Here is a 15,554-nt window from a genome sequence, read left to right on the forward strand (position 1 = left end):
ACCCTATTTCCTGTCTCATCCGGTCAAGGTGATGACCAACAGCAACTAACGAGTATTGACTCACCCGGAAGCCTCAGGAAGACTTATCAAATGGACTGTGGAGCTCGGCGAGTATGATATTCACTACCAACCTGGCACCACTATTAAGGCTCAAGCCAACTTCTTGACTGAGATCCCCAAACCTGACCTAGAGGGCCAGTGGAAAGTGTTCGTAGATGACTTAGCCTCCAAGCAAGGAAGCAGAGTAGATGTCCTACTGATCTCCCCCTGATAGGAGGTGATCCAACTTTCCATTTGGCTAAGCTTCAGGGCCTCTAATAATGAAGTCGAGTATAAAGCTTTGCTGGCAGGCTTGCAAGCTGCGAAGCAAGTCGACACAGCTCGGGTCCTGATTCATTCTGACTCGCAACTGGTAGCTCAGCAAGTCAAGAGAAACTTCGAAGTTAAGAACGATCGACTTAAGAGATATACTAAAGTCTTCAACAAATTGAAAGCTGAGTTCCAGCAGTGCTGCCTGTAAAAGATCTCCCAAGCTGAAAATTACAAAGCAGATGGGCTAGCCAAGATGGCTAGTTCCTTGACTAAATGGGAAGCTAAGGAGCCTATTACGCAAGAATCCTTGATAGCTCAGATTGACCGGCCAAGAAGTCAGTCGGAGCAAGAAGAGTGGAGGACTCCTCTCCTGGCATTCCTACAGAAAGGCAAGATGCTCGCCGACTCAAACCAAGCCCGCCTCCTCAGAAGAAGGGTCGCTCGTTTCACCTTGATATGAGACAATTTGTGCCGACGAGCCTTCTCATGCCCTTTGCTCAAGTGTCTCGGCCCCAAGTATGTCGAGTACATCGTACGTGATACAAGAAATTCACCAAAGTTGCTGTGGAAACCATATCAGAGGTCGAACCTTGATGCGGAAAGTTCTCTTAGCTGGTTACTTTTGATCCACTTTACAAGCCGACACAATTCGGCTGGTGGCCACTTGCATTCATTATCAGAAGCATCAACCCATCACTAAGCATCGGACTGAACTCTTGAAGACAGCCACCACTCCCTGCCCTTTTGATCAGTGGGGTATGGACATAGTCGGATCTTTTCCAACTGGACCCCAACATAAGAAATTCCTCCTGGTTGCTGTGGATTACTTCTCCAAGTGGGTTAAGACTAAGGTCTTGGCCCGAGTCACTGAGGATGTCGTGCTCAAGTTCCTTTGGAAGAACATCATATGTCGGTGAGGCATACCTCACTGACTAATCTCAGACAACGATTGACAATTTCAGGGGAAGAAGCTCAAGGAATGGTGCAAAGGCCTCAACATTCAGCAAACTTTCACGTCGGTAGCTTACCCTCAGAGCAATGGGTGCCGAAGTGGTCAAATCGGAAGATAGTGCTCGGGCTCAAGACCAAGCTTGATCACTAAGGGGGTAGCTGGGTCGAGGAGCTTCCTTGCATTCTTTGGTCCTACCGCACTACACCTCGGGAAAGCACTGGTATAATCCCATTCCACTTAGTCTACGGGGGCGAAGTTGTGGTCCCCATTGAAGTTGGGATGGAATCGGACCGACGAAAGCTCTACGATGAAGATAATAGCAGGCGAAGGCTTATGGAGTTCGACTTAGTCAGTAAGGCCCGAGATAAGGCAACTGCTCGCTTGGTGGCATACCAACAGAGGATGTGCCACACTTACAACAAAAGAGTCATCCCCCAAACCTTCCAAGTCAGGAACCTCGTGTGGAAGAAAGTAAGGCCAATGGGAGACGTCGGTAAGCTAGAACCACACTGGGGATACCCGTACTGAGTCGTCCGAAAGAAAAGCTCGAGTGCTTATTACTTAGCCGATCCCGAAGGCAAGGAGCTGACTCGGCCATGGAACTCCGCTCACCTGAGGCCTTACCAAGTTTAAGTCGACACCCCTCAGAGAGCCGACTCCGAGTGGCCTCGATAGACTCCTCCCCCTTTATGTATACCCTTTTGTACTCTCTTTGATGACTCTAATAAATATGTTCTCCTTGTAGGCTACCTATGTTCTCAAGTCTCTCTTTATATCCCCCTGGTCTCGGACCAGCGGCGTCCCGAAACTTATATCCCCTGGTCTCGGACCAGTGGTGTCCCTTAGTATTTGCCCTTCTTAGGGTTCAACCTCTCCCGACTTAGACATAGTCATAGATCGAGCTCTTTATATCCCCTGGTCTCAGACCAGCGGCGTCCCGAAGCATATCCCCCTAGTCTCGGACCAGCAACATTCCTCGGCAATTGTCTTTTTCAGGGTTCAACCTTTGCTGACTTAGCTATAATTGTGGATCAAGCTCTTTATATCCCCTTGATCTCGGACCAATGGCGTCCTGAAACCAATTGCCCTTTTTAGGGCTCAACCTCTCTCGACTCAGACATAGTCACGGATCGAGCTCCTTCTATCCCCCAGTCTTAGACCCAGAGACACCCAGTCCTATTGGCCCTACCTCGAGCCCAATTCCTCCTAATTCGCAACACTCCACACTCATCCCCGTCAAGGATCCTTCTCTCGTCACTCAAGCCTAACTACGGATGCACCTTCGCCAATTTCTATTAAGTTAAAAGATACAGTAACAAAACAGATTCTTCATTGAAAAAAAGCCCCGAAGGAGCAGTACAAAATCACCTAGGAATTCGGGGGAAGGGTCATGTCTTACCTTTACTGTTGAGTGGTTCATTCGACCACCGGGTTCCAGAAGATCCACATTTCAAAAGGCCTCGAGCCCTCGTATAGCCCTGATCCTGTCCATGAGATTGTGCCTCTCTGCTCCCGAGGTCTCGATACTAGCCCCTAGGCCCGATTCCGTGGGGGAACTCGTCTCGCCAAACTACGTAGGACCAGCTCGAGGAAGCATTGTCGATTGGTCGACGTCAGCCCGGTTAATCAGCTTCATAGTAGGGTCCCCAAGGGGAGCTTTCAACTTTAGACTGTCGGTGGGAGCCTCAGCCAGGGAGGTCAACCTTATCAAGTCACTCTGATCTAGCCTGGTCAGCTCGGGTACAGATTCAGGAGCTGAAGTACCTAGGACTGGAGTTGGAACCTTGGCCGCTCGCACCTTCTTCTAAGACCTCTCCTCTTGGGCCATGGAGAGCAGTTTACTATTCTTCTTCGGTCGGGAGGACGAAGACTTCATGAGGCCCTCGAGGGCCTCTATCACGGTGGATGGGATCCCTTCGGGCTCCCCCTCCCGTGCGCTTTGCCCTTATTCGGATGGCAAAGGGGCCACATCTGGCTACACCTCCTTCAGGTTCCCAACTTCTGGGCTCCCGACTCCTCCAAGATTCTCCTCCGAAGCTACTGGGGTCATAAGGCTTCAAAGGCCGCCCGATCCCACTTCAAGTATTTGTTCACCGAGGCGTTCATCCAGACATCCTCTGCATAAAAAATCGAAGATCAGTTAGTTCTCACAGAAATGAACTCAAAGTGAATGCTTACTGAGTGGTTGGAGCAGGTCGGCTTCCATTGGACTAAGGCGCCCCCGATACAGCAGACCCTCCTCGCCTACTAGTTTGGTGACGTTGAACTTTAGGTCCTTCAGCAACTCGACTACCTCTATGAAGGCTTGCTCCTTCTGGTACGATCCTAGAGGGGGGAGACTCGATGGCTCGGGTTGCCACTCGGTCAGGAAGTTCATAGGGTCAGGGCACCTCACGAAGAAGAATCGGGACTTCCACCCTTTGTGCGAAGTCGAGTACTTATCTAAGAAGTTGCACCCGGGCTTTGCAGTAAAGTAGAAGACGCCTTCTTCCATCCTCTTTGGGTAAAAGAAGAAGTGGAAGAAGGCGGGGCTGAGTGGGATTTGGTAGACTCAGAAGACTAAGGTCACTCCGTAGAGGAGTCGAAAGGAGTTAAAGGTGAGTTATTAGAGGGGGATGTGGAAGTAGGTCGAGATATCTTGAAAGGATTCAGGAATGGGAAAGCGAAGGTCACCGGCTAGCTGGCTATGGAAGAAAGTGATGAAGCCGGGCGGTGGGGTATGTGGCCTTTGGTCCAACTCAGGTATCCTAATCCTATAGCTACCGGGCACTTCGAACATAGCCCTAAGTTCCACTCTGGGCTCAAGGGTGAAGGTGGATGAAATAACGTATACCAAGGGGCTGGGGATCCTACGGGGTCCATTTCCAAAGCTAGGAACCCTACTTGAAGAAGAAAGGAGGAAGGGAAGGGCAAATTTACACACTACCGGTACAGTGATCGCAACAAGAGTTGTTCGCCGGGGACAACAGAGACGCTGGGACACAAGGGGATGAGAAGAAGACGATGAAGATAGTGAATGCGCCGCGCGTCTACTCCCTAACCCTCATATATTCACGCCCTTACCTGCCGAGCCATCCGATCTGCTAGCGCCAAAGTGCGGGATGCGCCGCGAGCCGTTGGATTAAGCTCGGCATCCCATCAAATCTCTGCAATAATGGAAATTCGGTTGTCGCATCAGCGATTTCACCCTCATAAATGTGCCTCGGTAAGGATCGAAGCAGATGCGGCGTGTGAGGGATGACGTGCATCGCTTCATTCGAGGGCACACGTCATCTAGCACAAGTGTTTAGGAGGATCCGGTTTACCGCCCCTACCTCAAATCTAACTCAAGCTCACACCGGACAAACTAGTCTAGTCAGTCTGCCTCATGTCTCCTTCGACTAGACTTATGGGGAGGTTCATGTTATGGGTCGGTATGACTTGGTCCAGAAAGTCAAGATCCGGTCCGATTAGATGACACGTCAGACAAAAGACTTGACTTCAAGGTTGATTGGCTTGGTCCCACGCCCTGACTTGGCTTTGCGCTCACGCTTCTAACCCTGGAAAGGTGGTCGGGCCCCAATTCGGCCACCGACATAGATCGAACGCATTGCATAATGTGTCGCGTGAGCTCTACGAACGCATTGCATGAGCCCTACAACAATAAGCTTATAAAACCTTCAACTTACTACATAACATGCATAGTATTTATGATAAATTTATTTCCATTCAAGATCCAAGGAAGGTGAGTAACATAAGGCATAAGTCTCAAGGTTCATATTGACTATCTACATCATCTCTATGTGCTCTTGTGGTTAACCCTATTTAGAATTCTCTACAAATATACAAATGCCTTGGTCATTCGTGCCATTTTAGACTTCAAAAGGTAGCTCTTTGTTTATCTCATATGAAGAGTCTTGAGTATGAGTCTTATTAATTGAGAAAACATATTTATCCATCTTTCTCCATAGTGTTTAAAGCCATGCTTCTACAAAATTTCTCTTGTTTATTCTAATATTTAGAGTTGTAATTGAGTCTTTTCCAAAGTTGATTTTTACATAATTTGTTATGACTATTCAAAAATGATAATTTTTATAGTCGATGGTTTGAAATTTACTCAAAATTTCCTTCTATTTATGTGGAGATACAATCTCAATTTGATGTACTTTTTTAGTTGAGGTGTTAAAAGTGATAATGCCAAGAGATGTTTCTATCAGTTCTTTCGATCTCTTATAACCCCCCCCCCCCCCCCAAATGGAATGGTAGAGTTGAAAGAAAAAAATCCTTGATTAAGACTTGCTCAACCACTTCTAGTTTACATAAACATTTCCTTACACTCAATTTTAGCATGATATTGTTCCTATTATATATTATCGTATAGATTTTATGTCCTCTATTATTAATGGCCAGTTTCCCTTGCCAATCTATTTCCTTGTGATCATATCTATCATCTTCCACCTAAAGTATTTAGGTGTTATTCTTTTGTCCACATATTATTCCGGACAAAAATAAATAATTACCTAAAGTGGTCAAGTACATCTTCCTTGGCTATTACTCTTGGATACAAAAAGAATATCATTGTCATTCCGCTAAGTTATAATCTATGTTGATTCACCTTTTTGAGAGTCCACTCTATTCTTCTCAGACTCACCATCTACTTCAGTGTCTACAGTTGAGATGCTTCTAGTCCCTACGTGATTGTTCATTTTATTACCTTCTCCTATAGGACTATCAATATTAGAGCCTCCATCATTGAAGACCTACAGTAATGACCTCAAGACTTTGATGCTTGCCCAACACCATCTTTGGTTTTGGATCCAACATCTTATTTAGATCTTCTTATTGCTCTTCAAAAATATACTTGCAATTGTTCTACCTCTTATCTCATTTCTCATTTCCTATCTTATGTAGCACTCTCAACTGGATATTCTATATTCATTTCTTCTTTATCTTCACATTCTGTTCCTAAGACTTTCAAAAACTCTCGCACGTCTAGAATAAAGACAAAGTATGACCGAGGAGATAGCAGCATTGCATTCTAATGCTATTGGAAATAGGTACCAATTTTGGAAAAAATACATACTAAGTTGCAAATGAGTATTCATAGTGAGGAAATCACTTACATGCATTATAAATGATTAAACGCTCTACTAGTGGCTAGTGAATACAGTCAACTCTATAGTTATGATTGCTTCAACTAAACTGTGTTTTACCTTAGCATTTTATTTAAGTGCTTCATTCACTAGTTGGATATTAAAAATGTTTTTTCTCTATGATTACCTCATGAAAGAATATACATGGAGCAACCTTCATAAATTTGTTGCTTGAGGGAATCATCTAGTATGGAGAGTAAAATAAGTCTTAGTATAATCTGAAGCATCTCCTAGAACATGGTTTAGAAAATTCATTTTTGCCTTTGTTCAATTCACATGATTAGTAATTCATCTTACCTCAGTGTTTACGAACTCCATCCTCCTTATTTTCTCTTTATATTATATTTTATATCATTATAATTGATGATGACTCTACATGGATCAAAAGGCTAAAAGTCTATAATCATGAACATTTTCAAAGCAAGGATCTCAGTAATCTAAGATAATTTCTTAGGATAGAGAAAGCTTGCTTATGAGGAGATATTTATATTTAATTAGTGGCAGAAGCAATTACAAGACTTCTCAGGAAACTGAATTATACAATTACAAGGACCAGACATGTCATTCCAATTAGTGTAATTAGTTTCTTAAAAATTTAGAGACCACGTTAAGGATTCATGGTATATGAAGAATGCTCCAGAAAAAGGGTAGAAACTCTTTATCAAGATCAAAATCACCTTTAGATTAGATTGTAAGGTAACGTTAACTTACTTGGTAGCTTCTCCCACACACAAGATCTATATCACACTTCCATATTTTCGGTAGCTAATCTGATTTCTTGAAAAAGCAAGAAGTAATGTCTTTTATAGCTAGCATCAGTGCAAAGGCAAAGTACAGGGTCATGGCATAGCTATATATGAGCTATGTAAGTTAAATAATCAACAATTGAGTTGGGATGTTCATAAAGTACTAATAAAGTTGTATTTTAACAATCAGTGTGTCATGCACATAACGTATTTAACTAGGAAGCAAAACCCATAGAGATCCACACTTTATTAGAAAAAGATGTAGTTCAATTAAATCATCACATAATTTGTCAAATTTAAAATTTTTTTGGATGAACAGTAAATATTATAACTTCAAAAACTGTTGTACATGTTTACATGTCTACAAAACAATAGACATATGTCTGCACTTTGCAAAATATCCATCTATATGAGGCACATCGCCCTCATATTGGCATTTATTCCTAGCTTGCCACAAAAGATATATCATGTATGTAACAGTCCAAAGTCGTGCTTTGACCAAGCGCCCATTGCCTCGGTATGTCCGTCGGATGGTGCGCAATAGTCTTGGAACGCTAGGAAGATTCTATCGGATGTCTAGTCATCTCCTCACCTTTGTCCATACCTCCATATTGACAGGGCATTGGAAGAAGAGATGTTCCCTCGATTCATTAGTTTGCTGGCACAATGGGCAAGTCTTGCATGGTTCATATGGCAATTGGTCCTTTGTCCGCAGCCTTCCGTGAGCAAGCAACTAGAACATAAACTTGTGCTTGGGCAAGAAATACGCCTTCCACATAGTTCTGACCCATGGTTGTTTGGTCCATTTCGGTCGGAAAAATTCATATGCCTTGGTCGACCCTTCTTCTCTAAGATGTATTAGTCAATGAATTTCATATTGGCACTGCTCTGCCGCTCGTTTGCTACACAATTTGGTCCCCTAGTTGTAGCATTCTCTTGATCAATGGTGAATCTGAGGCTTTGGCTCGCCACTGTCATATGTCCATGTGCTTGAGGTATTGGTGATATATCCAGCGCACCCATAAAGAGTCCATTTTGTGATGTATGTTCCATAATGCTCTACACAACAAGGTTGAATTCCACACATACAAATTTTGTGCTTCGTAGCCTCCTTCCTCTTTTGGTAGGCAAATGATGGCCCAGGAAAATAGGGGATGCTTCGTTGACCATACGAAAGATCTGCATATGCCATAGAGTTTGTCGATGACGCCACTTGGGATGCGAAGGATTGCGAGCTAAAAACATTCCACCCCTTGCAGCACTGTCTTCATTAGTTCCTTACCCGCGTATAACAGCATGTGTTTTGGCCAAGAGGTCATCTTCCGCACCACTGCATCAATAAGGGTGTTGTAATTGTTGATGCAGAGCTTCTCAATGGCTAGTGGAATTCCAATGTACCGGAACGGGAAAGCCCCCTGTTGGAAAACTATAATTTGCAACAACCTTTCTTTGGTCTATAGATCAACACCCGCACAATACAGGTTGGATTTGAGCAGATTAGTCGTAAGTCCAGTAGTGTCACTGAAGTTCCTCAAACAAGTTGCTATTAGGGTGATGGTGGACTCATCCCCCCTTACGAACAACAGCAAATCATCCGCATATGCCAAGTGTGTGATGTCGGTGTCTGCGCACATGGGTGGAAATAAAATCCAAGCCACTTTGATACTTCCTTCAAGGACCTTGAGAACACTTCAAGGCATAATCCAAAAAGTAAGAGAGCCAATGGGTCACCTTGTCGAAGTCCACGTTGGCCACGAAAGAAACCATGCAACCCTCCATTGAGGCTGATGAAGTATGAAACTGTGGTGGGGCATTCACTAATGCATCCGCGAAACAGTTGGGGAAAACCAAAACCAGCAAGTGTCGCTTGCATGAAATCTCAATCCACCATGTCGAAGGCCTTTTGAAGGTCCACCTTGAGCATACCACACGGGAAGATTCTTTCCAGACATACTTCTACGGTAATTCTATGCGCTAAGTGTATGTTTTCCACAATGGAACGGTCCCATATAAAAGCCGCTTGCACTGGGTCAAATAGGTTATCCTTTACCTCAGCTACTTTGCAGGTCAGGATCTTTGCAATGGTCTTATATACAATTGTTCAACATGCAATAGGAGATTGGGTGGTAGTCTGACACCCATGGAGAGGTGCCCAGATTCTGGAACCAAAGCAATTAGCATATGGTTCCACTATCGGAGCAGCTCCCCATCAAGAAAAACTCCTGCACTACACGTTGGGAATTGGCCCAACTGTGTCCCATGCTGAGGTGAAAAACTTTGCTCCATATCCATTTGGACCTGGCACCTTGTTGCTGCTAATATCGAACACTACAACTTTGATTCCCTCTAGAGTGACCGGATTGACGAGTTCCTGTTGTTGGGCATCCATAAGTCGCTGCCCTATCAGTGTTCACTGTCCAGCGATGTGCAATGCGTCATGTGCCCTAGCAAGTTCTGAAAGTGATTCACGAATTTTACGGCAACCTCATCAAGACTCGTGGTGGGTTCCCCTGAGGTATTCGTGATGGCTACAATAGAGTTACGCTTGTTGTTCCTCTTCACCAGGTCATGGTGGAACTTTGTACATCTGTCACCCTCCTTCAGAAATGTGCATTTTGCTCGCTACCGGTAAAATGACTTTTCTGCCTCCGCAAGCATTGTTACACAATCTCGCAATTGTGCATATTCAATAGGGGGCTCCCCCAAGAGGGCTCCCTGGGCAGCCTCCTTAGCATATAGCGCTTGATGTGAGATATGATGAAAATGTTGCTAATTCAGTGTTCACAACTTTGCCTTTAGTCTGCCCAGTTTACCTTTCAGAATGAACTGATCGGTGTTAAGAATTGAATCTGCCCACACTTCTGCAACCAAGTCTTGATATTGTGGATGCAAGGTCCACATGTTGAAGAACTTGAAAGACCGACGTACTCCTACTCTCTCCAAGGAGGGAGATGATGTAGCAGGAATGGTCAAATAAGCACCCCGAGGGAAGGAATTCCATATAGCCATTGAAATCTATCATCAACCAATGGGAGTTAATCGAAACTCGATCTAATTTGCAAGAGACCATACCATTGGTCCAAGTCAAGCGATAGCCAATGGATCACAAATCCACCATCAATCGACTTTGCACAAACTGTTCAAGATCTTGTAGCTCATAATTTATGGTCGGTTGCCCACCAACTTTGTCATCTGCTAAGAACAAGGCATTGAAATCTCCCATGATCGGCCAAGGCTTGATGATGTCTCCTCCAAGCTCCTCCAGCGATTGTCATAGTGGCCACTGAGTGACAATGGAGTGAAGTTCGTACACGAAGGTGGCAAGTACCCACTAATCATGCATCGTATCCGACAGTGAATGAGCTGCTCGGATGTCTTCGGCACCTCCAAATCCGTAAGTTGCTTGTCCCATAAGAGAAGGATGCACCCACAGTCAGAAAGGAGAAAATTGTACATTATGCCCATACCTAGGAACCGTCGTTGGGTGATGGTATCCAACGCACCCTCCTTGAACTTAGTTTCCAGCAAACCAATCACATTGATGCCTCCTTGAAATTTCACAAGCCCCTTATGTTCCATTATGCAATCTTCATCGGTTAGTTATTCGGGTTGCTTGCACCCGCAATTGCCTTATGTTCTATTTTACAGTAGACCGCCCTTTCGAGCCACTATTTGATGTCGATGACAAAGTTTCTGTTTGAGTGTTTCCATCCCTACTTGCATGACTTGCGGTCTCAGATGAGATAACAGAGGTTCCGCTAGAAGAGCTAGTAGTTCCCGCACTATTCTGCACGAAGGAGATAGTGGAGGTACTCTCTTGTGTTGCGGCGCAGCCCAGATGGCTTACTGTTGGGAGCTCATAGAGTTTGCCACTACTGCATATTGTTGCTCCGCTTGTATCTGCATCAGAATCGCTTGCACCACAAGTTGCATGACCTACTATTGTGCTAGGTCCTTGTTGCATTAATGCAAGTAAGCAGACTTGCTAACTAAGCCCATAAGAGGTCCTAGGACCGAGTATATTTACACAAGCTTTTTATAATATCCTTAAGCTAGGGAGTGTTAAGGATGTTATTGCAATTATAAGGTTATATTTGTGATTAGCTTATATTATAATGGCTTGAATGTAATATTATACTGGTGAATAATATAATAGGTAAAAAGGACTACTTACATAATCTTTTTCCTTCCACACTTTTCTTTACGTGGATCTTATGGAAGAGGTATACATAGAGTAACTTTGTGGGTTAGTTGCTCAAGGAGAGAGTGGTCTTTAGATGCCTTTGGGTTAGTCTCATAGGGCATGATATTTGGTAAATTGAATTCTATAATTCTCTAATTTAGTATGATTAAGAACATATCCTATGGCTCAATGTTTTATTATCTTTCTCAATCAAGAGTGCACATTCTCCTTATAGTTTCATCAACATTTTCAAACTAAGGGTTAGGCATTATAAACTATTTTCTGGTATATAGAGTGTTTACTTAAGAGATATATGTCATAATGAAAGAAGTAGGTTAGGAAGTAAAACCATTGATACTCCTATAGATCCTACATTCTAATTATGCAAGTGTAAAAGATTAGTTGGAATAATTAGACTTACATCTCATTTATTGTAAGTGTGAACACTCAATTCCTTGGGATCGTCATCATCATTTAGAAGTAGCTTTAAGAACTCTAGGAAATCTCAAAAATGATCCAAAAGAGTTTAATAATCACGGTTATCTATAAATTATTGGATATGCAAATATCAATTGGGCAAACTCTCACATAAATAGTATATCAACATTGGGATATTATAAATTTGTTGAAGGCCAAAGTTTAAAGTTTCTACCCAACATAAAATTTCAGCAAGCTAGCAAAACAAACAATACTAGTTCAAAATAGTATCATTTTATTTTGGTTGGCTGTCAGTTGCTCTGAAGAGGAGGAAGAGGATGGTGGAGGATGAATTGATGAAGGAAGAGGAACTGAGGAGGAGAAAGAGGAACAATAAGGAGAAGGAGGAGGAGGAGGCGACAAAGGAAGAGGGCTAATAGAAAAAGAGGAGGAGGAGGAAGGGAACCAACAAAGGAGAGGACGGAGAGGAAGATAATTGGTGGTGCAGAGGAGGAGGACCGATAGCAACAATAGAGGAGGAGGAAGAAAGAGAAGAAAAGTACGAGGTAGAGGAGGTGGTAGACAAGGTAGATGTAGAGGCATACCACATACCTTAAAGAAATCTCTCCATACCACATATCTTAAAGAAATCTCTCCCATCAACAAAACATTAGTATCCTTCGTCGCTTGTGGAGGAGGAAGATTTGGGATGGAGGAACACGACTCGTGGTTCCCATGGTCATGTCAATGTCTCATGCTTTCTCTTGTGGCAAAAAATGATAACGCTCACCCCAAGTACCCCTCACTCAATGTCGATCCCATGGCGATTTGAAGAAAGGTAAATCACAATGACTGAACAACCTCTTCAGGTGGAAGGGATTTTATTCCCCAAGGGATTATTCCCCCATGGATTCGACCCCTTCTCTCTTATGACAATCTACCACCTGAGTATCAACTCAATTATGCCCGCAGGGGCAACGCCTCATGCTTTCTCAACTACAAGTCGGAGAGTGAACAAAAAAAAATTTGTCCATACTGACCAACATGACACTAAATTTAATTCTTTGTCAGAGACAACATGATATTTTTGTAAAAGAGAGGAGTAAATTATTCTAGCCAAATCAAACTCAAAGATGGAGTACAAAGCTACCACGCTTAGGACATATTAAGCTTATTTGATGGCTTAAGTAGTTAATAACCAGGTTGGATAATGTTTCTATTCAACCAATGAAAGCTATATTGTATATTGTAATAGTCTATGTTGTAGTGCACGTTGCTTGTGGTCTAATCTTTTACAAAAAAATACTAAACATACTAAGATCGATTGTCAAAGAAATAATCACCTCTTTAACCAATTTCAATAATCATCAATTGATAGTTTTGCTATGTCTTTGAGAGGCCCAAATCGAAGTAGATCTTATAATATTTATGAACCAGCTTAATGTTTAAATTTTAAACACCTAAACGTTCTATAATAAGGACTAGGATACTGCGATGCACCCTAATAATTTTTTCATTGAACAAATAGCATACTAAGAAGGCATTTCTTAACAAACTTTACTGGAAATATCAAAACAATATATGATAGAAAAGGAGTATGAGGCCCAGTTTGACTTAGATTAGCAGTTTAACAATTCTATTTTATTGATTCTATAAACTGGGCTAACAGCTTTTGTGGCTATATATTAGGTCCTATTTAGACCAAAATATTAGTGATTCATCATTAATGATCACCCCTTACGACTTAAGTTCACAGACCGTTACCACTTAAGTTGAAGTCTTGGATCCAACATGAAACATAAAACCACGTGCTAGTAATACTCTTTGTTAAAAGAAGGGAGATCAGGGACCTGTAGATTCAATTAATCGCCTTATATAATTAAGATTCCCAACTATCTGGAATGGAATACTTCTTCCCTAAAAAACCATCACTATTAAGAAAAAGACATTATATATCATTGAAATAAAAACAAGAATACGAATATATTTTATGATCAGGTGATTTCTGACGATCAACGGCCAGAAACCACCAAAAGAAATATCATTTTGCAAGGATATATCAATGAAGCAGAGAAAATAGCTAAGCTCGTTACCTTCGTAACTACAATTACGTAGCAAGGCACTAACGACTTGGCGAGTGGAATCATCATTTTCCACAAGTAAAACCTTGAGAGCTCTGACAGGAAGGAACCTCTCCCACCTTACGATTGGCTCAGGAGGCTGCTCAGACTGCACCTGGAGTCCAGCCTGATGTGCTAATGGTGGGAGATCCTCTCTCCCTTTCAGATCTTCAAATGCCACATTGTTCCGGGAATCATCGTGTTCAGAGATTCCCTTTCCCTTCCCGAAGACACCATCCCTGCCTTCCTCGTGCTCACACAGGATGTGTTGGTTTCTTTCTTCCACCCCGTTGGGACTAACCTGGTGCATAGTTCCCATCGACCAGGCTCTCCTTTAGATTTTGTTGTGTTGTCGGTGAAGTCTCAAAGCAGCGAACACATTCCGTTGCCTTCACGACAACATGATGCGGAAGCAGGGAAAACAAATTAATGATAGTTATTAAAAGAGCAACTCCTTATGGACAAGAACACTCCAAAATTGCATCGTTTCATATGGAAATTTCTACTAAAAGAATCAGTTCTGTCGGAGAAGATTCCAGGAGCAGAGGAATAGCTGTCACTGCGCTCATAAATTAGCAAAACCAGAACACGGTAAACCCGATCAAAATAGAACGCCAAGAAGAAACCAAAACGAGGTGACAGAAAGCCCTTTCTAATTTCTTTGAGATCGAAACAAACAGCTAAGTTAGCAACAGTATCACAGAGTAACATTAAAGAACACTAAATCTGTAGGAAGCTGTAGGAAGGAAAGATTATCTAATATTATTCCGATCGGCATATTGAGACTCAAACGAATTGGGATACACTACAATCAGGAAACAATAACACACAACCCAATAAACGAGGAACAGAGGATCCACCGAGAAAGCAGCCGAGAAACATTATAGAAAAGAAGGTTCTCCATGTCTCCAACGAATAGCAAATACGCGTTTAAGCTAGGAAGTTACAAATACCATAAACAGGTAAAGAAAAACACGACAAAGAATCGAAACAAGAAGTAAAGAAAGGGGGTCATGAGCAAAGAATTTGAAAAGCCCATCGGAAAACTCGATCGAAGGGCAAGGAAGCGTCTCGAGGAAATAAAGGTCCGAGCACTACCTTCGCTACGGTCGAAATGGAGAAGGGGAGCAGAGCCCCAGGATCAACCGCCGGCGAACGGAGAGATTGAAGGCTCTATGGAGAGCAGCGAGAAGGAGATGACGATGGAAAAGGAGAGAAGAGATCAGGTCGGAGTGAAGGCGGAGCTCATGGGGCGGTGGAGAAGGCTGGCCATTGCGAGGGAAGTATGAGGACGCAGAATGAGAGTGGCCTAGTCCGAGAGAAGTAGAGCCGGATGATACCCAGAAGCATCGAGGGCCAAAGCCAGAAGCGGGTCAGATACGAACGGGCCCGCCGAAGAGGAGTGACGTGGTACAAATGGCGGTAGGGAGCGGGCGAGATATCCGACGTGCGCTGCGAACCATATCAAATGCCGGTTGCTAATGCCCAGCGCGTATCCCCGAGATTGGATGCCACGCGTGACACGGACCAACGGCCCCCACTCCCCCATCTGCTCACGTTGCCACGGTGTCGGCCCGAAGCAAAGACCCGGCGTCGCTTTCTAAAAACACTGAAACAGCGCACCCTCTTTCGCCACTTGGGTATCGTTTAGCTTTCCTGGGCCTGAAAACCAATGTCTGCCGAGATCATATA

The 15,554-nt window shown here is 43.3% G+C and overlaps 1 protein-coding gene across 3 annotated transcripts in view; it reads right to left on the reverse strand.

Moving 5' to 3' along the window:
* LOC141844114 (two-component response regulator-like PRR37) overlaps positions 1–15,143 on the reverse strand; it is a 30,899-nt gene extending 15,756 nt beyond the window's left edge. For all 3 annotated transcript variants that reach the window (XM_074732118.1, XM_074732119.1, XM_074732117.1), the window contains exons 1-2: positions 14,961–15,143; positions 13,836–14,251 (exon numbers count right to left, since the gene is read on the reverse strand). In XM_074732118.1, coding sequence (XP_074588219.1) covers positions 13,836–14,181 — 346 coding nt within the window. In that variant the 5' untranslated portion in view covers positions 14,182–14,251; positions 14,961–15,143. The remainder of the gene's footprint in view (positions 1–13,835; positions 14,252–14,960) is intronic.
* Between the last annotated feature and the right edge of the window lie 411 nt (positions 15,144–15,554).

Source organism: Curcuma longa, chromosome 13, assembly GCF_044706935.1.
Source record: "Curcuma longa cultivar G26 ecotype Majalengka, Jawa Barat chromosome 13, ITB_CL_G26_1.1, whole genome shotgun sequence".
NCBI classification, from domain to species: Eukaryota; Viridiplantae; Streptophyta; class Magnoliopsida; order Zingiberales; family Zingiberaceae; genus Curcuma; species Curcuma longa.